General features: G+C 40.9%; 1 protein-coding gene across 2 annotated transcripts in view; it reads right to left on the reverse strand.

Annotated features, from left to right (window-relative positions):
* KDM4C (lysine demethylase 4C) overlaps positions 1 to 26,473 on the reverse strand; it is a 279,255-nt gene that overhangs the window by 169,219 nt on the left and 83,563 nt on the right. For both annotated transcript variants that reach the window (XM_018564061.1, XM_018564060.1), the window contains exon 8: positions 16,836 to 16,973. In XM_018564061.1, the coding sequence (XP_018419563.1) occupies positions 16,836 to 16,973 (138 nt within the window). The remainder of the gene's footprint in view (positions 1 to 16,835; positions 16,974 to 26,473) is intronic.

The raw sequence follows: 26,473 nt of genomic DNA on the forward strand, positions 1-26,473 counted from the left end.
AGACAGCTTGCAGTGCTGTGACAGGAGGCTGAGCCCTCCTCCTGTGACAGATGAGAGCAGCGGTGTGGGGGCGGAGACAGCTGTAAGCTGTCACAGGAGGCCGGGCAGGCAGTGCGGGGGAGGCGTCAGAGGAGATGGGGATCTCCTTCCCCACACCACTCATTCAGCCTCCTGTGACAGCTGTCAGGAAGCAGAGCGAGGTACAAACACTCAGTGATCGCTGAGTGTTGGTAAATAATTTAGGACATAGTATGGTTACTATATGCTCAATTATGAATGAATGGGAGTTGATCTACATCACCTCCTGTTCATTCACGATTGTGGATAGGGTAAACATACTATCTCCACAAGTTATGCATGAACAGGAACACTCAGTATAGAGGATTCCTGTTCATTTATAACAAGGGATGCAGAAAAAGAGATTAAGGACTCTGTTCTCAATCTCTTTCTCTATTTTAAAAAGGGAAATATCAGGGATCTGTTTAGACCCCTAATATTTCAGTAAATAAAAATAAATAAAAGTAACATAAAAGTAAAATAAAATAAGTCACATATAAAAAAAGGGGAAAAAAACCCCCAAAATGTTTAACTCCCCCACCCCCACGTTTACGTGCCTATAAATGTAAATACGCGCCCGGTGCCCCAGCGCGCAAAAATTACAATTGCGCTACACGTTACATATCGCCGCGAACGTCGCAGTGAGACACCATCATAATTTCTTATTCCAATAATCCCATTTATCTGTTCTCTTTATACATTAAACATATACATTCAACTATCTACTTGCAGTTTTGCTTACAAAACAAGGAGAAGAAATGAAAAATCTTGATTAATTTACTGTACTGGATTGCCCTCTGCTGGTGAACTCCAAGAGTCACAAGCTAGATAAAAGTATGTTCCTAATCCGGAATCGTTACCCAGTGTATTTAAAAACCTAAAAAGGTGATGAGAAAAAAGAAAGCCATGCAGAAATATATTTTCTAATGATATTGTACACTTAAAAAAAAAAAATACATTGCACCGAACAAAGCAATGGCTTCGGAGTACTTTATTTATTTTTAGGCTTATTTTATATACAGTATATTTTAGTTCAAACTGATGAGGAAAACTAATAAGCAAAGACTTCGTTGAGACACAATTTAAGAACCCCGTGTTTTGCAGGTTACATCACTATTGTCTGAGGTCCGAGTCCCTTGATTAAAAGGGCCCTTGGCAAAATCCTTAATAAGGCTATCGCTGGTTCTTGGTGAAATTGTAAAAGCTGAATCCATAGATTAGTATACTGCAGTGGTTCTCAACCTGTGTAACCTCGGGACCCACATTTTTCTTTGGTTATAACTACAGCGGAGCCCCCTGCTAATGCACCCGTCCCCTACATACCCTCCCCAGCTTCTGCACTGACAGAGAACAATATGACAGGGGACACTGATGGACATTATGTATTCTGAGCCCAGTCTGTATAATAACATTAATTATGTATTTAATTAACATAGATTATGACAGGGGACAGTGATGGATATTATGTGGGCTTGGAATACATAATATCCATCAGTGTCCCTTGTCCTGCCACAGTGCACATTTCCCTGCCTGCCTACCTTTCTCTGATTCCAGTCAGACTGAACTATCTGCACTGGAGAGTACAGTAGATACATCGGCGGATTGAGATCTGCTGTACTCTTCAGTGCAGGCCGTGTGTGCAGTGCAGGCTCCTGATATTAATGCGCCGGCCGAAAGTGAGGAAATAGTCCCCTCTCTCCCCGGGCCATATCACTTTATAGGAGAGCCTGGGGGAGGCTGGGAGTGAGGGGACATTTTCACATTATGAGGTTCCCACAGGCTGAACTACAAATTCCCCCTCTATTTCTCTCTACTGCAGATGGGCCGCTGTATGCAGAAATGACACCGCGACCCACTGCAGAAGGTGTCACGACCCACTTCTGGGTCGCGACCCACGAGTTGAGAACTGATGGTATACTGGATACTATTCTAGTGAAATCTAATGTCAGGAGATAAATATGGGGGTTTCCATTGCTTGCCTCCTTTAGAAAATGGTTCCTGGCTAGTTATAATTCTTGGAGCAATCCCAAGCATTTGGCAAAAAATAGTTATGTAAAAGTCATATATACCTACAGTATATCTATAAGTATAGCAGAGTAATACACAAATAAGATACATTTTTGTTAATAGTTAAAAAGGAAAACTATGAGGTGAGTGATTTCCACTCATCCTCATTAGTTAGATGCAACCTGTGACAAAGAAGCTGTTACAGGTCGGCTCTATAGTTCGGGAAGTGAGCTGAAACATGCAGCCGATTCGCTCACTTCTCGATCATCTCCCTGCAGTGAGCGGTGATGGTCAGTCACCACTCCCTCCAGAGTATTGTCGGGATCCATCCCGGCTGTGGCTCTCTAAGTATATTGGTAATAGCATGCGATATACTGAGATTTGGGTCATGGGAGGAGGTTAGTATATGTCCTCCCGTGACCCTAAAGAGAACTATGGGGAAAAAACACATACCCCATAGATCTCTTTTAAAGGAGAACTATGGGGTTAGGGCTTTTCCCCATAGTTCTCCACAGGGTAACGGGAGGACACAAACTAGCGTCCTCCCGTTACCCTAAGCTCAGTATGACGCGAGCTACAGCTCGCGGTATACTGAGAAGCCGCAGCCGGAGCGGATCCCGACATCAATGTCGAGATCCGCCCAGCTGCGTGAGTGACAGCTTGCTCTGCCTATCTAGAGGCAGAGCCAGCTGTACCCGCCCCCTGGCTCTGCCTCTCACCTCATAGTTCTCCTTTAAGGTACTTGAATTAATTTTTAAAATGTATCTCCTAAGTTTAGTGTCTAACTATTTTGTAATACATTTTCAGTGGCTTTGCACAATTTATAATTCCTATACCTCTGGGCCTTGCTTACCTTTGGGATAGTAGAATGTATTCCAAGTGAGTACTGCAGCACGAGAAATAAGCCAGGAAGGTGTATTACAAGTGAATACTGCAGCACGAGAAGGAGATCATGAAGGAACAGGGATGACATTTTTTGGTCATTGCTACTATGTTTAAGTTTACAGAAGCAGAATGGGCAGATGGTTGACAAAGTGGGCAAAAGGTTGCGCACAGGGGATGAGGTAGACAGAATGGACAGAGAGGGATACAACTGGCATAGTGATTGAGTACAAAGGAGCATACAGTTCATGAAGAGAATTCCAGACAGACTTCGTGGTTCAGTGGAAAACAAATGTGTGTGTTTGTGTGCATCTTCACCTTCTTGTTCAATCAGTAAATGTCATTAAACCTTCAATAACATCCCACTGTCTAAATTAAAAAAAAAGAAATATACAATATGTTCTGACATTTGTGACAGGGATCCATCTTGATTAAGGAACATATCAGGCATTGCTTAAGTGATGAACCGCACAATGTTATTGGTAATGAAAAAGCATTTCACTTATTTGTGCTTAGCTGCTAGTAATTGAATTTTAAACAAAGGAGAATGTTCTTTTCACTTAAAGATGTTAAATTTAATTATGTTGGAATCACTGGTGTTCCTGGGTGTAAAAAACAAACAAACTAGGCTTTAATATAAATTTAACTAGCTAGCTAAGATAAAAGACAAATGCTGTAAATGCAACTGTGTATAATGGTTTTTAGAGAGTACTACATTTATAACTCATAATGATAGATCTCTTGGTCATCATCTCAATCATCAGATAACTGAAAAAATAGCATTCCAATCCAACATCTACATCCTCGGACATATGCAATTAAAGTGATGATTCTTATCGAATGGAGAGAAAAAACATTCCTTTGAGGATCGCAGATATTGACCTCCATTTTAACAAAACATCTCTAGCACAATGAAAGCTATACATAAACCCTTACACTGGCTAATAATTGTGATGGAAGCCATGCATGGGAAGCACAAGAACAACCCTCTCCTCATTAAGATTGTCACAATAGCTTTTCCATGTATTCACCTTAAGTATCCTTGAAAAGCTCCAGTGTGGTAAATAAGGCTTAATAGAGTCCTATCCTTCTGTGTATTGTTCTGTGCCAGTTCATAGTAGCACAGTTGTACTAGTGGACAATGACTGATACGCCATACACAAGGGAGCTGCTAAAGAATAGAAATACCTGGTGTCAATTAACTCGCATTTATAAATTATGGATATCGCTTTGAATTACATCTTACTATGCTTTTAAAACCACGAGCCAAAGTGATTAAAAAAACTCCTTAGGGTTAGGCCAATCACACAAAGCTAATTTAAGTTCCACCATATTGATGGCCAAATCAGGATATAAAATCTCTCAAGGATTTGGCTATGAGACCTCTGGACCCAAGTTACCAGATCCATGCATCCATCTCTATCATGATGAGGAGGAGTCTTCAATCTACAAAGAAAGCAGCACTCAAATAGACTCATAACAGAGAGTGCCTGACAAGCTTCCATCAAATATTAAAATGGGATTACATGGACTTTCAACCAAAACAGATAATTCAGTTATTGGTAGGGTTTGGTGTGTGGAGTACATCTCCTGGGAAGTTCTGCAGTGACCTACCGTGTTTCCCCGAAAGTAAGACATCCCCCGAAAATAAGACCTAGCGCTATCTTCGGGGATGTCTGTAATATAAGACCTACCCCGAAAATAAGACCTAGTTCGGGGTAGGTCTTATATTACAGACATCCCCGAAGATAGCGCTAGATCTTACTTCCGGGGTAGCTGTGAAGACCGGCCGCAGCTCCCTCCCGCCCCCTCGCCCGTCCACCTACCCGCACGCTGTTGCTCTCTGGATGACGACATCAGAGCGGAGAGGCAGCTCCCTCCCGCCCCCTACCCGACACGCCCCCCCTCCAGCAGCACGCATGCCCGCCCCCTCGTCTCCTTAGTTCCGAGCGGAGAGGCAGCTCCCTCCCGCCCCCCTGCCAGACACGCCCCCCCGGCCGCACGCATGCCCGCCCACCTGTTTGTGGCTCCCTGGACGGCAGAGCACAGCTGCAGCCAGGTAAGACATCCCCCGAAAATAAGACCTAGTGTCTTATTTCGTGCAAAAAAAAAAATAAGACACTGTCTTATTTTCAGGGAAACACGGTAGCATTGTTTCTGGCTCTATTCTCACCCTTCTTGGAGACTTAGATGGTCCTGCCAAAGTAATAATGCTCATAGCAAATGTGTATACCTCAGAACTCAATTGTAGAGATTTCATGGTGTCACATCTACCAAAAAATAAAACATTCCTTTTGTGTGGAGTGGCCCTTTGAATTTGACTTCAGTTTACTTACTGAAAATGAAATATAAAAGCCGTGTTTCAATTTGAAAAGCCTTACTTTTTTCAATGTAAAAAAATCAACCACAAAATTACAAAAATGGCGTCTTCTTTTTCAGTATATTGGTATGTTTATAAAAGCACTAATTAAATAAACACAATTTTCCCCAAAGCTCCTTTCTGAAAAGCACTAGAAGGTACTAGAAAAGATTATCAAGCCCTAATTAAATATAAAACCATCCAGAAAGGGAAACACAATCAACAAAAATGACAATTTTAAATAGTTCGGCTGCAATTAGGAGGTTCTAATTACACCCCTCCCCCAAACAAAGTTTATCATGGGTGGGGGGATTACACTTCAATTCACTTGGAGATTTGTGCATTTTTGGGATCTTCTATTATGTCAAGGCAGAGCAGGGAAATCATGTCACGCACATTTTTGTGGTCCGTAAAACTGCACACCATTCTTGGCCTAGACCATAAATGTCTTCGCTACTGAGAGATGTAGTTCCTTTTTTAGAATTACCTCATTAGCTGCACAATTATTTCAGTATATTGCAAATGAGCTGACAGCTTTAGGTTTTTTTAAAAACAGTTCCCCCTAAATTCTTCAACATTTATTATTACCAAATTTTTTGGTAAAATATAAAAGACGGGGTCACGTCGGGTAAAGAGACACCAAACATGTCAAGCCTTAAAAATGCGCGCGAGCAGTAAAAAATGCCGTCTGGCGACGGCAACCCGCTGATGTGAGTCTGCCGTCCGTCCGTTTTTTCTTAACGGGCGGACGGCAAGAGATTAATCACTCACTAGCCCTAATCCTATAGGCTAATGGGGAGACAGAGAAGGTAGGAGAGGCAGGCCCAGGTAATGGGAACTTTCATAACAGAGCACCACAGATTTTGTGGTTGCTGGGTGCTGTCCAATGTATGTAAACTTGCAGCCAGGCACTTCTAAGGTAATACAAATTCTAAGGTTATTTCATTAGCCACTATTTATTTATTTATCGATTGTTAGTTGGAGATCATTTATTTATTGATTTGTACTGAACACAATTTTATCAGTTAATATTGGATACTGATGGGCATGATAACACGGGATGAAGGAAAAAAATAGAAGTGTGTATGGCCAGCTTAACAGGTAAAAGGTTGTCGCAACGGCCTCATTATTCTGCAACTAAACCAAACATCTTCGCCATGTCACGCTACTATCGCAAACAATACAGAGTCTAATGATATGCTAATAATATCCTTTGCCAAGTAGTGTACAGACTGCTTGTTAGTGCCAGGTGATCTTTGTTGCTTGTGAACCAATTTAAAATATGATGAGCAGGATATAGTCTTATGTTTATCTCATACACAAAAAATACCTTCACTAGAGCATTGTATTTTCTTGCTACTGATAATCAGGGCCGCCGTCAGGGGGGGTACGGCCGATACTCCTGTAAGGGGCCCGGGCAGCCGGCGAGCCCGCCCGGGACCCATACATGAGTATCGGCCGACGGTGAAGTGCAAGGAGGGGGCCGGGGATGGAGGATTGGCCCAGCAGCGCAGGGCCCCAGCATTGCCGCTCCAGCGGCTTCAAGACAAGCTGGGGCCCCATCAGCGGCGCTGCTCGTCTGAGGGTGGAAGTGACGTCAGGTTGGTGACGTCACTTCCGGTCAGTCCAGCGGGTCGGGTGTGCAGGTCAGTGGTGGATCCAAGGGGGAGCCGCTGCCGTCCTGAAACTGACAGGAGGATAGCGGCTCTGCTCTCCTCCCCGCCTGCCGCTCGATCATCGTGATCGAGGCAGGCGGGGAGGAGAGTGGAGCCGCTGTCCTCCTGTCAGTTTCAGGATGACAGCTGCTGTGCGCGTGGCCGAGCGGAGGATCGGCGAGTATCATTGATATTTACCGATCCTCCGTGTACAGCACAAACACTGGAGTGATTGTCTTATCACTCCAGTGTTTGTAAATAACTATGGACACATAGTACTATGTGTCCCCAGTTATGAATGAACAGGCTGTGATTTACATCACCTCCTGTTCATTCATGAATTTCTCAATGGGGAGAAGCTTTTCCCCATTGAGAATCTGCTTGATAGTAAATATCTTACTATCAGCAGTTTGTGAATGAATGAGAAGCCCTTGTACTGAGAGCTTCCCATTCATTGAGTGCTGAGGCTGCAGAAAAAGACATTGAGGACTCTGTGTCCTCAATGTGTTTTTCTATTTCAAAAGGGAAATGTCAGGGGGTCTGTTTAGACCCCTAATATTTCCCCGAAGCCCCCCCAACAGTAAATAACAAATAAAAAATAAATAAAAAATGTGTAAATGTAAAAAAAAGCACAACCCACACACACACACACACACACACGTGCACCATATTGTGGTGTACGCCAGGCACATGCGCTGCAGTGCATTGTTAGAAAAAAATAATGCACTGCAATGCGTTCTATCTGAAAAAAACATTATTTAACTGTGGCAGCGCATGGCAAAGCTTTGTGACGCATTGCCGTGCATTGTAATACCTTGTGTTGTAATTAAATATACGCCTGTATCATTTTATCACAACACAAACACCAACACAGCGCAAAAAACATTTATAACAATGATAATGTATGAAACGATTCAGGCTTATGCACTGAAGGTTGTAGCATTGTACACTTCATAGCCACATGTGCTTTCTATGCCTCTGACCCATTAATGCAAACTCAGTGCTTTACAATCCCAGAAACAAAAGAACAGTGGTCACTGTGCAAGATTAAAGCTCAACCAAAACCTTCCGAATAAAAACAGCTAAAAACATTCCGGGTGTATCAAGACAAAAGGTGTTCAATGTCTCACTCAATGTCTTTTATTTCCATAGCAGCCTGAAGAGCAGAAAAGCCTATGTCCTGCTAACAGAGTGAGACACTTGCTCTCTATGGTTAACAGTAACCCTTCTGCAGAGGTGTGACATGCCCCATCATAAGTCAGAGCCAAAGCTCAACAATCAGCAGGGAGCATGAGCTTTGGTAATTGAAGTGCTATAGGTCTGATGGAGTAAGAGGTGCTTCCACACGAAGTGCAAAGGTCCCACTAGATCGATGCTTGCAGGGAACAGGCTTTTCTACTCAGGCTGTATCTGCTTTAGAAAGAAAATAAGAGACATCGAGACCTTTTGAACCAATAACTTAAATTAACTGGCCATTGAACACCTTTTGATTCTATGCATCTGGAATGTATTAGCTGATTTACACCGAAAATCCAATTGGACTTCAACATGTTTCAGAAGCCCTTTAATTTTTGAGCATAAAGTCTGCATAAGGAACGTCACCAGCACACCTTTTGCTGGTGTCAAAGCAAATTCTTCTTTATTGACGCATGATGTCGCATGCAACATTCTGCGGAAGGGAATATGGCGTGCCCCCGAAACGTTACATTTAGGCCTCATTCACACTGCCGCGCATATTGCAGCATATGCAAATAAATGGCTCCATGCACATAGCTGCGTATGGAGCCGTATATTTGCGTAGCGTAAAAATGCGCAAAAACAGAATGAAACCGAGATGCGTCCGGTCAGCGTATTTCTGCGCATTTTACGCACGTACAATTCCTTAAGATTTCTATGACAAATTATGCATTCTGGGATTGCATATAGTGCACGCATATACCGCGCATGTACGTGTATATATGCAATATACAATTTTGCTCTTGCGTTGTGTGTGTATGAAGCCTTATAATGTCACATCATGCGTCAATAAAGAAGAATTTGCTTTGAGACGAGTAAAAAGTCTGCGGGATAAGCGTGTATTGCAGCATATGCAAATAAATGGCTCCATACACATAGCTGCATATGGAACCGTATATTTGCGTAGCGTAAAAATGCGCAAAAACAGAATGGAACTGAGATGCATCCAGACAGCGTATTTCTGCATATTTTACGTGCACCCGTCTCATCCATCCAAGGGGTATCCGGTAAGGGGGGCAGCAGAACCTTTATATAAGACGTTAATTTTTGAACAGGGTCAAACCTCAATAGATGTTCTCAGAATGGAAGGCGCTGTCCCGTGCTTTTCTCACCACTCATACCACCTCTCCAATTGCACCAACTTTCACCAAAATATGAATCTTTCTTTTCGTGCTTTTAATTGCATTTTTGATTACTTTTCAATTTTATCATGATTGTATGGTAATTGTTTTCCAGTCCAGATTACTTTGCATTAAGCATTGATTCTACAACAGATCGTTTTGACACTTAATACACAACCTGTAACATTTTGGAGCAAAAATTGAAATGATTGATTGCGCTACATGATTTGGTATCTGTTATAATATTATTGGCAGCATGATAAACACAGGAAAAGAGTAAAAGCAAAATGAGAAATCTGTTTCTAGCTGCTCCTATGAAACAGACAGACCTTTAAAAAAGAGAATAACCGAAAGGGTCATAATTATTAATATAAAAGTAATTTAACTTGTGTAAACTTTTTCTGCTTCTTCCAAAGAGGTAAATAAAGACCCACAAACTACTATTCCTGACTACTTTTACATTTAGACAAGTTTTATTAGAGAAACTTCATTTAAATGGCCCTCGAAGCCTTTACCTTGATATTCTGCAAATCTCTTTTCCAGCAAGGAACAGAGTGGTTGCTATTCTTAAATATCTCCCTAGCGCAGCACACAAGTCAGATATGTCTAATGCTCTGGAAATGTTAATTGCTCATTGCAGTTGGCCATGATGTGCAGAAAACTAAAGTTAATCTAGCACATAATCTAAATGTACAAGACTTTTGATGGCAGCTTTCTATGGTTTACCAAGTCAGTCCCTTTTCTCTTTGACATATGGTGCTATGTGGTATCTGTGCTTGCAGCAGCCAGGATGCTACAATATGTATTGGTAGAGATAAGCAGCTGCCGTTTACATTGCTTCTCTCATCAATCAAGCCAGGAGGAACCACTGAATACAGAAAATGTGCCTCCCTCTCCTCTGCTGTCTCAACTCCTGCCTTTGTTGGAATGTGCCAACTAACAAATGTGACTGATCAGAGGAAATATATAAAGTCATTTATCTGCCCTGGCTCTTCTGATGTAAGTGTATCTACTAACTATAACAGCTGCTTCTTCAAAAGCCCTGCCATGCAGAAATGTAAGTTGCTACCTTTTTACTTTTACAGTGGAACTGTATCTATCATGCATAAAGGTTGTAGTAACAAAATTAATATGCACAATGTACGCGTTGCATGGATTAAACATTACTGTAGGCTTGAAAAGAATACTACCCGTGTTTTGGCTCTGCTATCAATATATTTCAAACACTGCCAATGCAATTAATAGTAAGTCTTTTTTATTATTATTTATTTCACTTTGGGTAAATTTCTTTTTTTTTTTACTGGATTCACTAAAAGCCATAAAACTCTATAAACTATCTACAGAAACTAATCAGAAACCAAAGCAGGGACATTTTACTGCTGGTTTGCCAATATGCATCAAAGAACACAGCACAAGACCTATGTGTAATCATTGTTGGCTACTGCTTTCACCACACAATGCACATTAAATGGTGTTAAATCCATTTAAACAGGGTCCTTATGATATGTCTACATATACAATCAGGGACACCTACTGCAATGAATTAGGGCTCTGCCAAACACATAATGAACGCCATAACAAAACTGTGTGTCTATAATAAGGCCCCCATAGGGCCTATATCCAGCATGCTTCATGGTATCTAGAGGTATCTAGAAGTATTCCAATAAATATTTAAGTACAGAAGTACTAAAAGCTGAATGCTTCAACAATGTGTACAAAAGTACAATTTAAGAATAAAGAAATCCAGTTGTTAGGAATGTTTCCAAATAGTAAGGCACAAAATCCACACTAAAGTTTCATTTAACAGGCTGTCAGGTTTTTGATGTGAAGCTAATGAATGCAACAGCAAACAAATTCATCAATCCCAACATCAAAACAACAGCATTTCATTCCACCAAGGGAAAAGAAAAATGAAATACAACCTGCAGGCCACCACTTTCATGTAGCACACCCACACAGAGCATGCTTCACAGCAGCTCCTGCTGCAAAGTATGCATGAGCTAACAACTCAAAATGTCAGCAAAGGAAGCTGTAAATAGCTGTACCCAAAATAGTGAACAATGCTAGCATTTCCTTCTTTAACAGTGACTGCAAAATCACTAACAGTGTAAGTGTGTAATAATTTGTCCACACTTTATAAAATAAAATATGCTACCATCGACCGTTGCTCTGGAATCGCTTTCTTCCATATTATTAAAAAAAACTTGACAAGAACAATTCTCTATGGTGGCAACAGCATAATTTACTGCCACCTGACAACAGCGAGAGAAATATATTTTTACTAGTACAGATTAGTACTATAAAGTACACAAACAAATTTTTTTAAAGGGGTTTTTTTGCCCAACAATGCATCCACTCTTACAACTCTAATATCTCAAAATTTAAATCAAAAAGAAGCAGCTTATGCCTGCAGAATTCTGGTTTTCTTTGTACCACTCACTCTTACATACTCGTGAAACAGACGAGTATTTGTGCGTTTCTTCTATAAAACAGTTGTCAGCCAATTTAAGGCCTGGCCCTCAGACAATGCCATTCAGAGATCTATCTTCCAAATTTCCCAAGAAAATAGAGAACTGCTAAATGGCAAAAACATAGCTTTGTAACCTCACACATACCAAGATATCTGGATGCACATTCGGCTTGTTACTGCACTACATATGTCTATTGTATTTAAGCGGGGTACATACAGGAACACTGCAGAATGCCGACACATTGACCATTTACCAGTACTTAAAGTCCCTTGGAGTCATTACCATACGAGTAAGCAATGTTAAATTCTGCAGTATTCCTGTATGTACCCTGGTTAAGTGCAATAACAAAATCTTTGAAGCAAGCTCCAGTGAGTGCCGAATCCATTTCCGGAGTGAGGAATAAGCATGAAGAAGGTAATTTGGGAATAAACTGACCCGATTTAGGCTCCAAGACTTAAATGTGTCCTTATCTGTACATAGCACTGTTTAGTTGACAACATTATAGACATTAAAAGTGATTAGCTCTCACATTACTATAATATTTGAAAGTAGAAAGTAGGGATGCACCGATACAAGCACCGGTATCGGCGGCGATACCGAGTATTTGCATGAGTACTCGTACTCGTGCAAATACTCCAATATATTATTCGAGTACCCGTGCCGCGTCCGCCATCTTCAGGGACCCAGATCCGCCGCACACAGGACCTCCATCGCGTCTTCAATGAAGCAAGATGGCCGCGACCTCCTCTGTCATCTGCTCCATTCTGACCTCTTCTCCCGCTGATTGGCCGATTGGATGATTGACAGGCTTCCTCACCAGTCACTTCTGGCTTTATAAAGCATACCTGGCTTTATATTATAAGAACTTTATAATATAAAGCCAGGTATGCAGAATTGGATATAGCTGTGCCACACTACAGAGTGTTCATGTTCTTCATAATATTAAGAAACTGACCTAAAATCATGATTTTGTATTGCTTTAGAAAAAATGTGACCTGTCCCTTTAAGAAAAAGTATCAGTAATTGGTATCGGCGAGTACTTGAAAAAAAGTATCGGAACTCGTACTCGGCCTTAAAAAAGTGGTATCGGTGCATCCCTAGTAGAAAGGCATAGGCTTGAAATTGCCCCTCAAGCCCTACATCTACTTTAAGTTTAAGCCTTCTACATATGGACGCATTGCTGTTTCACATACTGACAAATGTATGTCTTTTAGCCAAGATTCTACTTTGGATTCTTCTGAATTCAGTGGATAGAGCAACAAGGCAAAATGGAGTGCAACTGTTTGGGGTGCCTGAGCTTAGCCATCAGACCTCATTACTGGAACCCCAGAGATATGCTTGAAGCCAGTATGTGCATTATCTTTCCACCCAACATACCTTCATCATGGCAAACAAAACACATTTCACATACCTGGTGTAGCAGGAGGACAAGCTAAAAATATACTTGAGTGAGCACTGAACAGCTGCAACAAAAATTACAGCAAATACTGCAAAATACTGCACTATATTAATAAAACATTGTGGCCATTCACAAAACCTTTGTTGCCTGTTGCCTGTTGCCTATAGAAACCAAACTTCTGAATTAATTTTTCCCGTTTACATAATCCAACTAAATAAAACTGGTTGTTCGCTTATTTATCCTGGCTTTAGTTAGAAATCAGCCTGAACATGTTATAAATGTAGGACAGGGTGGTGACAGTGCCAATCATTTCTTTTTCTGCTCTAGCTTTTAAGGGCCTCTGAAAAGATATAGACATCTTAAACCACAGTATCAAAATATGAAAAACATTTTTTTAAAAAAGGTAATGTATAGAGAAGTCAGAAACAAAAAACACAACCATTCACTCCACAACACATAGAAATTGCAAAAAATACTGACACAATCCTCTTCCAAATGGAAAATCATAGAAAATACAAATGTGAGCTATAAGTAGGTTTTCCAATATAATGTAGCATCTCTGCTATCATTAAGTATGCTGGAAATAACTCCGTGCTTAACAAATGAAGGCACAGATTACAAAGCAAGAAAACAAGCTTGATTACAGCGTTCACCTCAGCCAGCTAAATACAGCATTAGTAGTCAATGATTTCACCTTAAGGTCATATTGACAGCTTAAACTCATGACTGGAGATTTTGCCATCACTTTTCCTGTATGCGCTCAGCACTACAATTTTGAATACATTATTGAGTGGTATTATGTTTATGTCTACAATTAATCCACTGAAGTCACTTCCAAAGTCACCTGCGAAGGGCAAACAAAGTCCTGTAATAAGCAATACTGAACTGGGGAAGAAAGGGCCATAATGGTTTGTATTAACTCCTTGTTATCACTGAAAGGCATTTTACCCTTCAACAATCTACAGTTCTGAAGAAAAAAAAACTGAGACAGATAGACTTTATGAAAAGTTGTCCTGCCATTACACTATATATTTTATCCAGTTAAATGAAGACAATGGTCATACTTTGAGGATGGATTTCTTTCTGCTGATGGAACTGTTCTTTGCTGATGAACATTCGCCAATGTGTTAAGCTTAATGTCCACATATCAAAAAAAAAAAAAGAAGAAACCTTAGAGTTCATTGCTGATATTTATATAGCCTCAATATATTATACAAATCATTACATGTTACAATTTATGCTACACTCTGCCCCACTGTAGCCTAAAGTGTATGCATAGCCAAAGCTTTTTTAGTTTTGGACAGTTGGGAAGGATTAGAAACCCCTGTAGTGTTGTCTGTGTCCCCAGTGGATAGACTCACCCTCACCCACAGACACAGAAAGTGATGGGAAATCTAAAATTTTACAGCTGTCCCCAGAACAAAGTTTTATAGCTTTCAAAAAGGACAAGCATTCCAGCGACTGTTTATCAAACGCATTTTTTTGGAGGAAATTGGAGGAGAACCAAGTGAACACAGGGAACATACAAACTCTATGCAAGTGACTGGATGACAGAATTAAAGACAATGTTAACCCTAAAATATTAAGTTATGCATTCCTTATGTAATAAACTATTTTTTACCTGGTGACCCTGCCATTCCCCTCTTTTCCAGTAACAAACTGACCATGCCAAGCATTGAAGCAAATCTGTGCTGGCGTGGTCAGTTTGCTTCCCTGAGCTTGCTGATCGGTATTACAGGATGTTGTGCCATGACTGTAGATCAAGAGGACCTTTGTGCTTCACACTTCATATTGCTGAAAAATTTCAACTCAAGGCTTTTTTATTCATCTGGCAGTTGTGATATAATCTATTTGACTTATTGCCCATGTGTATTGGCGTATATAAGCCAGAAATCAAAAATGGTTACACCACACTTGACTGAGCATCGGAACACCATTTGGATGTATAAGCCCCAAGAAGAGAGTTCATAGACAGGGCTAGCTGAAATAGTTAAAATAAAAGGCTGGAGATAAAAGGCTAACCCTTTATCTCCAGGAAAGTTAAAGAGGAAAATGCAGCCTTGACGTTTGTGACCTGAAACAGAGGTGCATGGAAGAGAAATGTTTTGGATTATTAAACAGGATACTTTGAAACCAACAAGTTTAAATTGATGAGTTTGTGTGTTTGTTGCGGTTCGTACTAAACAGGGCTTCTTTACATCTCGTATTGCACTCCTATTATTATAGTTTAACATTTTAGAGATTAATTGTCTCATTCATGATTCTATGTTAAAAAAAAAAAAAGAAGTGGTGGATATCCTCACTATGACTGAGCACCCGACAAAGATCATACAGGTCCAAAATGCTGCGCTGTGGATTGTATAATAAATGGATCTTCTGCATTATACTGTTGAACATAAGCCTGTTTTTCTCACTGGCATTGGAGCCAGATACTTATCTTTTGGTCCAATTACAGGTGAAACTCGAATAATTAGAATATCGTGCAAAAGTAATTGCAGTAAGTGCTGCAAAAGGGGCCCAAACCAAGTACTGAGTACATATGCATGCTTGTACTTTTCAGAGGTCCGATATTGTTCTATGTACAATCCTTGTTTTATTGATTGCATGTAATAATCTACTTTTTTGAGGTTGTGGATTTGGGGTTCTTGGGGTTTTCATGAGCTGTAAGCCATAATCATCACAATTATGACAAATCACGGCTTGAATTATCTTGCTTTGCATGTAATGAGTCTCTCTCATATATTAGTTTCACCTTTTAAGTTGCATTAGTGAAATAAATGAACTTTGCACGATATTCTAATTATTCGAGTTTCACCTGTACATTCATGTGAAAAGAACCCATTCTCTTAACAGGTTACATAGACTTCCACCTCAGTGCTAGAGACATTACTAAGTACTAAACAAAAATATTCAGGTATACGATCATTTTTTATCACTTTAGTCTGGACAATCCAGGGGGCCTTGTACAATGATATGCTTTATGGAAAACTTTGGTAACAAACAACTTTTTCTTGTTAAGCAAAAATGTAAACTTGACATATTATTGATTCAAATAGAACAATAATCACTGCTGTACTGTGCAACATTAGTGAAAAAAAGGGCCATATAATAAATTTATGAACTACAAGAAATGAGAGCCCAGCACAATACGTTTCGGTGAACCAAACTGTGATGGAGAAAAATTTGTGATAATGAATAAAACTGAATTCGGTGTACACATTTGTTCTTACCAATCAGTGACAGACAAAAATATCAAACCGCATACAGGAAAGGGAAAGAAATATCATCACAGAAATTAGGTGGATTTAGCTGGTAGTAAATGAGTAGCATTCTTTCCTAAACGAAACCATGGAGAGTCCAATTAGGCTTCTTTTGAATTACAATCATTTAAAATGTTACAGGGGATCTACACAAAAAGGCTGTCCTGAGGTCACCTGTGTTCACCTGCCAGTCTTCAGCAACCTGACAAGAAACGAGCATGGCTTCCTCAATGATATATTATTAGTCTACCAACTTGCAATCAGTGGAAACTGAGCAAAACACTAACAGCCCGATATGCTGAGATTGTAAACTTGTAATTTTACAATGCAGGTTTCATGAAGCACAGCAGGATAACAAACGTTTGTCTGAGTCAAATCATCAACTTACCAGCTTGGCCATTTTTCCGTAATCAATCCATCTGACTGAAGCAAAATTTGTTGATTCGGCACAGTTGAAGCCATGATTGAAACCGGCATGATACCCATATGGGAAAGTGATCATAAATTCACCAGCTTCTTGTGTAACCTGCAGGGGAGAATCAAAAAGCAAGACGAACTGTAAAAAGAAAAGGAAAATGAACGTCTAACAGAGATATCAAAGCAGGAAAAGAGAAAAAGAAGGAAATATGACCCGTGTTGAAATAAGAACAAGCTCAAAACTGGAACTTTTCAAGAGCAAAGCAAAGTCTAGAAAAATGTTGAAATTCCAACTGATATTCCTGGTTGTTACAATACCAAGAAGTGTTACTTAACTAGCACTGCAACTAACCATTAGTTTCATAATCGATTAGTTGTCCTTTTCACTTCACAGCTGAATGTAAACACAGTAGGCAGTGGCTGGGAGCAATAGCCAGCCTTCTATTGGCTATTTTAAATTGCAATAGCAGGTTGGCTATTGCACCCACCCATTTCCTGCTGTCAATCAGCAGAGGAGGGATCTGAAGGAGACAGTGTAAAGGTATACCGTATTTCACACTCCATAAGACGCACTTTTTCCCCCCCAAAAGGCGGGCAAAAATGTCCGTGCGTCTTATGGAGCGAATATTCCCCCAGCTGTCACACACACACATGCATTCAGCGGCTCCCGAAGGGTGGTGTGTGTGAGAGCTGAGGCGCCTGGGGGCTGACAGTGTACCCAGTCCAAGCGCTAGTGCAAGGCAGCACAGTCTGTGCCCATCCCATTCTCTCCGCTGCAGCCTCACAGACTGTCAGTGGTTTCTCCTTACAGTCTGTAATCGGCTGCAGCGATCTGTGTCAGTGGGGACAGGCAGCCGATTACAGACTGTAAGGAGAAACCTCCCACAGTCTGTGAGCTTCCTCACAGTGCCGTCTACTCACCCCTCTGCGGCGTTCGCGATCCTCTACTGTCCGCGCAATGGTTGTCCATTTCAGCAGCTGACCGCAATAGCCAACCTGTTATTGGCTCTTTGAAATTGCAGTAGCCAATAACAGGCTGGCTATTGCACCCGCCCACTGCCTGGTATCAACAGAGGTGGACTTGATGGAGAACTTCAGGTCCCTCCTCTGCTGATTGACAGCAGGCAGTGGGCGGGTGCAGAAGCCAGCCTGATAAAAATTAAATAAATAAAAATGTAAAAAAAAAATAAAAAATAAAGTTAAATTACAAAATGTTAAATACAAAACAATAGAAAAAGTAAAAAACAAAATATAAAGTTAAACTAAAATTAAAAATCCCCCTAAAATTAAAGTCCCCAGAGCCACGCACAGCCGCACAACAAAAAAAGCTGCCTTTTTTTCCCTCTAAACCACGGTGCATCTTATGGTCAGGTGCATCTTATGGAGCGAAAAATACGGTAAGTTCTAAAGGAAAGCTGTACTGAAAGAATATTATGGCCACTAGTGTTAACCTCTCCTCCCATAAATGTTAAAAGCCTGCAAAGCTGAGCCACCTTGTGAGCATACAGCTGATTGAGTAAATGAGAAGACTACCACAAGTAAGTCCTCAAGCAAGCTTACACCGGTAGTCACAGTGCTTGTCCCACTGATTACCAATGAAATGAAAGGACAGTTTGGTAAAAGTGGGAGGGGAGGGAAGCATTAACCACTAATGCATTCAAAAGGTGTTTTAGTGGAGGCGCTATAAGGAACCACTGATCAGTAATGCAATAAAAGAGGGCTTTTATGGGAAAGGCGTGAGGGACCATGGGCAATAAATGTTAAAGGGGCAATCACAGGCTAATAATGACCACTAATGTGGAAGACCGACCCTGACAAAGTCGTCATATGAAATGCGTAGGAAGGGCTACAGCACTGTGACACCATCATGCATTGGGACTGACAAACGCACACAAGGAACTGGTAGGGTTATTCACAAAAGGGTGAAGAGTTTGGAGAAGTGAACAAGGCAGGAGAAGTGAACAATCTAGGAAAAAATAGCTGATTTGGAAATATTCTCCAATTCAGCTCACTTTCCAGTTCAGCTATGTTGTCCTGGATTGTTCACTTCTGCCTTTTCCATTGCATCGTAAGTGATTTACGGTTGGGTTTTAATTCTCAAAAAAACTGTTTGGCACTATGATGGTCTCCTAATTCTGCTTTGTTTGAAATGCCATCAGCGTGGAGCCTGTCCTGATAATCCTGTGGGAGGGAATGAGACCTGTGTTAAGCAATGGTTTATCATTTGAAACTATTTACCACTGTCCGCCCGCCTGTTGCAATTAAATGGCCAGATGGTGCACCTCCCAGGGTGGGTCACAGCATTTTTTTTATATGCTGGTCCACACCCCCTAGCTTGCGCACCAGAATAGTACCTGTTTCACACTGTCAATGGACAGTACAGATCTCAAAAAATGCCAGTGCCATCAGGAACCAGTGCCTGTACAGCCAGTAACCATGTCATTCAGTCCCAGTGCCTGTAAAGCCAGTGTCAGGGTTTTCCAGTACATGTACCAGCCCAAACCAGTTCCTAATTACTACCAGTACCAGCAAGAGCCAGTTCATATACAGCCAGTACCAGCTCCAAATTACTACCAGTGTAAGTTAGCACCAGTGCCAGATTCCAAGTACAGGTACAAGAAAAGCACAGCCACTGTCCCAATTGCCAAAAAATGTACAGTAGTGAGGAGGCACAAAACTCCTAGCATGAATGATGAGAGCAGTGGACCTCACAGTCTCATGCAATTTCAGAATTTGAACAGCCAAGTGAAATGCTCAAGGCAAGAACCAGCAGTGCAGTACATCCTACTGAAGTGCATGAGACAAGTACTAGCAGTGGGTGTTGCACTCAGCAATGCAGAGGTAGGGCAACACTATCCCAAAGATCCCATACTAGTGTCAGAGAGGCACTTTGAAATCCCTATAATTCAGTAGCGCCTGTCATCATTTCTCAGTCTGACTTTAAACATAGAAATCACCCAAAAAAAAAAAAAACTGCTGTCAAATTGGTGAGATAGATAGGGTTGCCTGACTTGGAATCAGGTTTACCTCACAATTGGGGATCCAACCAAGTAGGTTTGTAGTCGTTTGCACCTTCGTTAAATGAGATGAACAGAAACCTGCAAACAGCAGGAAGTCATACAGGTAAGGGACGATGCCTTTACCCCGATTCCTTAGGATCACTATTATCTGTGTCAATCATTTTGGTAAAAATCCTTGGAGACTAAGCCAGCCCAAAGGGGAGGGCCTGAAATTAGAACTTATATATGCTTTAGAGCTGCAGCTAACGATTATTTTCAAAATCGATTAGTTAGCCGATTATTAAGTTCGATTAATCGGTTAATCGGATAAACAATAAAATACATTTAAAAAAATGGCTCCAGTGAAGGGACTACTAGTTTGTATTGAGGTTGTAGTCCATCACAGGAGCAAGCTTGGAGCGGTGGAAGTAAAAAAGAAAAAAAATAGTGTGGTGTGCAAAATAGTGAAATGGAAAGTGTAAATTATTGAGTCTTCCACTGCAAAGTGTAGAAACTGCTGATGTTATTTTCTATGGAAACTTGTAGACAGGCATACTTGATGTCTAAGTTTACCATGAAAGTATCCTTAGGAAGGATTCCGATGATGTACGTAGATTGTGTTCCATTCGAAACCATCTGTGCATCACCACCTTGTTTAGCTTCTTTAAACTGATGAGAGGGAATTTCCCAAATAGCTTGTGCTGGACAATGTGTGAATAGAAACCCTTCCCCTTCCGGTCTTCAGCAATGTAAGTAATGGGACCTCTGCTAAAGAAGTTATCCCATAGCCTGGCTCATGACCAAAAATGTTAAACATTTGTCCAAGAACTCTTTATTCTTGTTGGTGAAGCTTTCTAGAATTTTTCCTGGCTGTGGTTAGAAAAATAGCTTTCTAACAAATGGTAAGCTGCACAGCTTGCTCCTGAAATTCCCTTGGTAGAATTGTCCTTTGGCCTCCTCTAACCACCCCCGTGCAGACAATGCTGAACTGATTTAGATTGAGCTTGCTTTAGAATATGTTCCATTGAATGTCAAAAAACATGTTTCTTGTAGAAGAGATTCAGCTTGTTCACTTTTGCTTCAGTATCCTTATCTTTTGAATCTGACGGGGCTGAGAAGTCTTCTCTCTCTTTCATGCCTGAGAGAGCTTCCGACTCCTAGTCCTTTACCTCTGGCCTCTGGGATACTTGGGGGTCTTTGAGATCGGATGCTGTTGGTACTGGAGATAAGTGTTTAAATTCCTCTAATACAGAGCTAAAGAATTGGAAGGTGGAAGTAATCTCTTGTTTTAAGCTTCACTTCAGGTTCTTCGACAAAGCTGAAGTCTCTGCTCTACTACTTTGTCTAAAACAATTATATAAATGTTTCTTCCATGAGGTAAGCAAGCCTGGTACCCTAATTCCAACATTGTTTCTTAACGCCTGAAGGTGGTTTGTCCTGAGTTTTCATCTATAACACATGGGGGATAAGAGGGTACAGTCACCACTATGGTTACAACGTAAGGGGGAAAGACGAGGGGGGATGAAGGTTACAGCCACACCATCAAAATCTGTGAACTAGGGCTGTGCAAATTAACGATTAATTTCTCGATTAATCATTAATCTTTTTGATTGATTATTTTTTTTTTTAAACTGCACGAGCGCCAGCCAAGGCATTGGTCTATACACATACAACACAGCAATGAAGTCATACAATGAACTAGGATCACACTAATCCAGCACATTATTATTCTGAGTTGCCCCACGTGAGATTAATAACGTGCTGGATTAGTGTGATCCTAGTTAAATTTTATTACTTCATTGCTGTGCTTTATGTGTATAGGCCAATGTAGTTGGATCTGTATGTGCATTATAATTAATTGAAATTAATCAATTAAAAAAAATTTTGATTAATTGAACACAAAAATTTTAATCATTACCAGCCCTACTGTGAACATATTCCAACTTGCCAAGAGGGGGGGCCACATAAGCAAATGCACAAGCCCTGCTACCAGACCCCTAGAAAGCAAAAGGGAGAGAAAGAACCACAGCTATACTCACCACTGAAAGACTGATGCCTCAACCTTTCTGTCTTCCATGGGGCAGCTAATAATGAAGTGCTCTGACCAGTGGGGAACGCATGTAGGCACCAATCCTTGCAGTCTCATTTGCTGCAACACCATCCCCCTGCACTCCAAAGCACACAGGAAGTCATCAGCAATCACTGAGGCCTGCTCTGGACATGGGCTTCCGGGCAGCTATGAATTCACTATGCAGGAAGACCTGGCAATGATGCACATGCACTGCCTGGTGTAAGGACTGAAGGTGTCAAGAAAGTCAGCTCTATGAAGGAGCTCAAAAGAACCACCTGCCCAGCACGGATGACCAACCTACAACCTTTTATCACCACCTGACCCCGTGACAGGGGAAAACCACTACAGCAGAACACCCTGACAAAACGAGCCCAGGTACCCCACATATACACAGGGAAATAGAAGTGGGCTGGGAGTAAGTGAGTCACACCATGTGTGCACCCAGGAAAGGACAGGTGGCATCAGATGATGGGAATCAGAGAGCTAGCGGAAGTGCAGAAGAGTTGGGAAAACTAGCTCAATACCCCTAACAGTGCCAAGGGAGAATGGGTAAAGGTATGAAGAGTATAGCTAAACGTAACCCAGCACCAGATACTTTTCCCATTGCCCCTCTGCCTCAAAACCGAAGGACCCACTGATCTGCTTGCTTGTACTTTGGCTGGTAAAGGGAGAGGCCTCGGACACCTGCCACTGACTTTTTGGGGAGAAAATAAGAAACCAGGTGGTCACAGCAGGTTTGCAGGAGGCAGAAAACACAGGAACTCATGCTACCAATGGCTCCCTGGGATCTTGTGTTTCCCTGCAGGTGGAAGCAGCCATCTTTCTAGTGAACCCTCCTGGAGGATGGATTATGAAAAAACAGTCATCTAGTAACAGTCACAGCTACTTTGAAGTCACTTATAACACTGCCACAAGCAAGTGGTAAAACACACAAGATATACAATTGATTGTTCTCTATTACAAGCACAAAAAAACTGCACAGTATTTTAATTATTTTGTCTGATGCTGGATACAGAATGCCACTCCCCTCTGTAAATTCTTTCCACACCTCTTAGGGGTACGGTCTGATTTTGGAGGGTTTGTCTGTGGGACCATTGGCACTGTATATTGCAACCAGGGTAGTTGCGCTAGGATATATTTACAGAAATTAACCAGCTGCAGCAATATCTATCAACGTGATCAAGTGTAAGCCGGGGTGCTGCGCTTGGTTGTGTGTGATCCACCTTTTAATTGGTCTTTAAGTTGTGTGAAAATGTGAAAATATCACAAACTAAATACAGTGCCACTGATCAAATCCTAATTGCGGCTGTATACTGAAAATACAAGTCGAAAAAAGGAAGGTAAATGTGTTCGTGAATAAATATTAAATATTATGTTAACAATGTAAATATCGCAAAATATGTGTAGCATATGTAAATAAATAAAATATTGTCGTGTGGAAACAAGTTATAATGTGAATAATACATAAATAAAATCTGGTTGAAAAATGTGTAAACGGGTGAATTATTCCATCTGGCAATCAAAAATTAGAAAATAAAAATATTAATAAAAAATGTAATAAAAACTATTTGTATGGCCAGTCAAAAGCTACAAGCCAAAGTGCACAAAATTCTTATAAAAACACATCTACTGATATAAAAGGTGAATAAAATATAGTGTATATAGAGGTGTATGATCGGGGATTATGAGCAGCAAGATACTATTGTACATTGTTAACATAATATTTAATAATATTTAATATTTATTCATGAACACATTTACCTTCCTTTTTTTGACTTGTATTTTCAGTATACAGCCGCAATTAGGATTTGATCAGTGGCACTGTATTTAGTTTGTGATATTTTCACACAACTTAAAGACCAATTAAAAGGTGGATCACACACAACCAAGCGCAGCACCCTGGCTTACACATTGGCACTGTATGCATGTAAATTGAGTCTCTACATTTGCTTGCTTATAGAGGTATTTTCTACACCTTTCAGATGAAGCAGTTCAACCTGAATGCAAAACGCACTGAACTTCACCCCTACTCCATCAGATAATACAGCAGGTGGACATTATAAAGAGATTATTTGGTCATAATTTGAAAATCACTGGCTGGTGGGGTCTAGTCAGGGTACACATGCAAAGAAATTGTTTGAGATACCAAATACAGTGCATGCATCCATTTATATGATGTACAATCTAATGAATGTACTGTATAGTAAAACAAAATGCTTTTAAGAGATTTAAAGAAAATTGTGTGTGAATCCATTGAAGCAGCATCTGGAAAGTCCAACTGCCCAATTTCCAATTGTTTTGCTATATGTATAGGGATGTGGCGCTATCTAAGGGGGGAGAAGAGCCCAGTCACACTTCACTTGATACAGAACTGTCATTTTATCTTCCTTATGGGAACAATAGGGTTAAGATGACACCCTTCCATAATGATTAAAATCATACTGAGCAAATCACCATGCTAACAATCTAACTTACACTGAATGCTGCCAAGGACGCCCATCAAAGACACATAGAATTCTTTGAAAATGAAACCTACTACCATACTATTGAACCAGAGTGATGCTGTGATGTGGTATAAAAATACCTGGAGTGAATAGCTGTGCTACAAAGTCAAACTAAGATATACATCTAAAATTGTTCTACTAACCTCACAGCTAACAGGGAAAGAAATTTGGTTGACTTGAGCAGTTTGGACTATTTTTAAAAGAATTGTTGGCATCAATTCCATTACAGCGAATATTTTCATCTTGTTACAATTATTTTCTTTAGTTTCTTATAAATACAGCTAATGCTGTGTTCACACTTGGGCGGCATCGGTTTTGTGCGTATGTACGCACGTGTTCAGCATTCGCTATTTGCATGTTGTGCACATTTGTATGCGCTTTGTACATACGTACAGGAAGACAAGCATCTTGACTGGCAGCTTAAGAAACATTGCGGGCAATGGACGAACACAAGTACAAACATGCACGAAGTTTTGTTGCTTAGGTGTTCACACCTTGGCGACTCCTGACGATTGCCACGCGGTGAGGTGTCGCCTAGGCGTGAACCTAGCCTTAAAGTGATCCTGACACTTCTGGGTGTGTCTACTACCTGCTCACTCCGCTGAGATTCCTCCCGCCCCAATTTGTACTGATGTAGAAGCCAGTAATAGGAATCACAACATGTGGCGGGAGGAGAAGGTATATGACACAGCCAGGAGGTATTGAAGACCTTAATCGGCCAAGGACCAGCAAAGCAGGGGAACACATGGTGTGACAAGTGGCAGGTCAGATCCCTCCATGCTGCCACCAATATGTGACAATACCCCCCTTACCCTGCAGATATTTTCCAGCTTGCAGAACAATCTAAGATTCAGCAGACTGAAAGCGATTAGGGCTGCAGCTAACGATTATTTTTATAATCGATTAGTTAGCCGATTATTAAGTTCGATTAATCGGATTTAAAAAAAAAAAAAAAAAGGCTCCAGTGATGGACTACTAGTTTCTATTGAGATTGTAGTCCATCACGGGAGCAAGCTTGGCACAAAGGAAGTAAAACAAAAAAAAAGTGTGGTGTGCAATATAGTACATTATACAGCGGCGCAGTGCAGAATACCAGCAGCTATAGAGGAATGCAGCAATTGTAAATTATACTATAATGTACTATTGCTGGGATTTGTAGTCCTCTATAGCTGGTGGCATTCCCCATTGCGCTGTATATAATGTATTATTGCTGGGCTCTGATGTATTCCTCTAGATGGCGTTATTCTGCATTGCGCTGTATAATGATTATACGGCGAAATGCAGATTACCACTGACCAGTTATAGAGGAACTACAAATCCCAGCAATAGTACATTATACTATACTATTACGTGTATAATGTATTATTGCTGGGCTCTGATGTATTCCTCTAGATGGCGTTATTCTGCATTGCGCTGTATAAAATGTATTATTGCTGGGATTTGTAGTCCTCTATAGCTGGTGGTATTCCCCATTGCGCTGTATAATGATTATACGGCGAAATGCAGATTACCACTGACCAGTTATAGAGGAACTACAAATCCCAGCAATAATACATTATAAAGCATAATGGAGAACACCACCAGCTATAGAGGAACAACATTTGTTGTTCCTCTATAGCTGCTAATGTTCTGCAGTGTGCCGCTTAAAAAAAAAAAACAGTAAAACATTAAAAAGCTCCCGGCCAATCTCGACTTACCTTGAATGACAGTGTTGACGGCGGGCAGCGGCATTGTTGGTTGTCGGCGGGCAGCGGCGAGTCGGGTAGCTCACCGGGAGGAGAGGGCCAGATGCATGTCCTCAGCGTGTGCGATGGGTGTGGCGTAAGTGGGTTTACCGGCGTGTGCGGTGGCCATGTCGCAAACGGCTTAACCGACGTGGGCGTGGCATGAGCGGCGAGCGGGAAATTTGAATTTTAACCAGACGTTTTCCATCGTCGATTTTAACCGAATAATTGTTGCAGCTCTAGTGAACAGGTGCTAGTCCTTTCCTATGTGAACAGGGAGGAAAGTGCTAACCACATGAGCAAAATGGAAC

This window comes from Nanorana parkeri, unplaced genomic scaffold (assembly GCF_000935625.1).
Source record: "Nanorana parkeri isolate BGI_ZX_2015 unplaced genomic scaffold, ASM93562v1 scaffold718, whole genome shotgun sequence".
In the NCBI taxonomy this organism is placed as follows: domain Eukaryota; kingdom Metazoa; phylum Chordata; class Amphibia; order Anura; family Dicroglossidae; genus Nanorana; species Nanorana parkeri.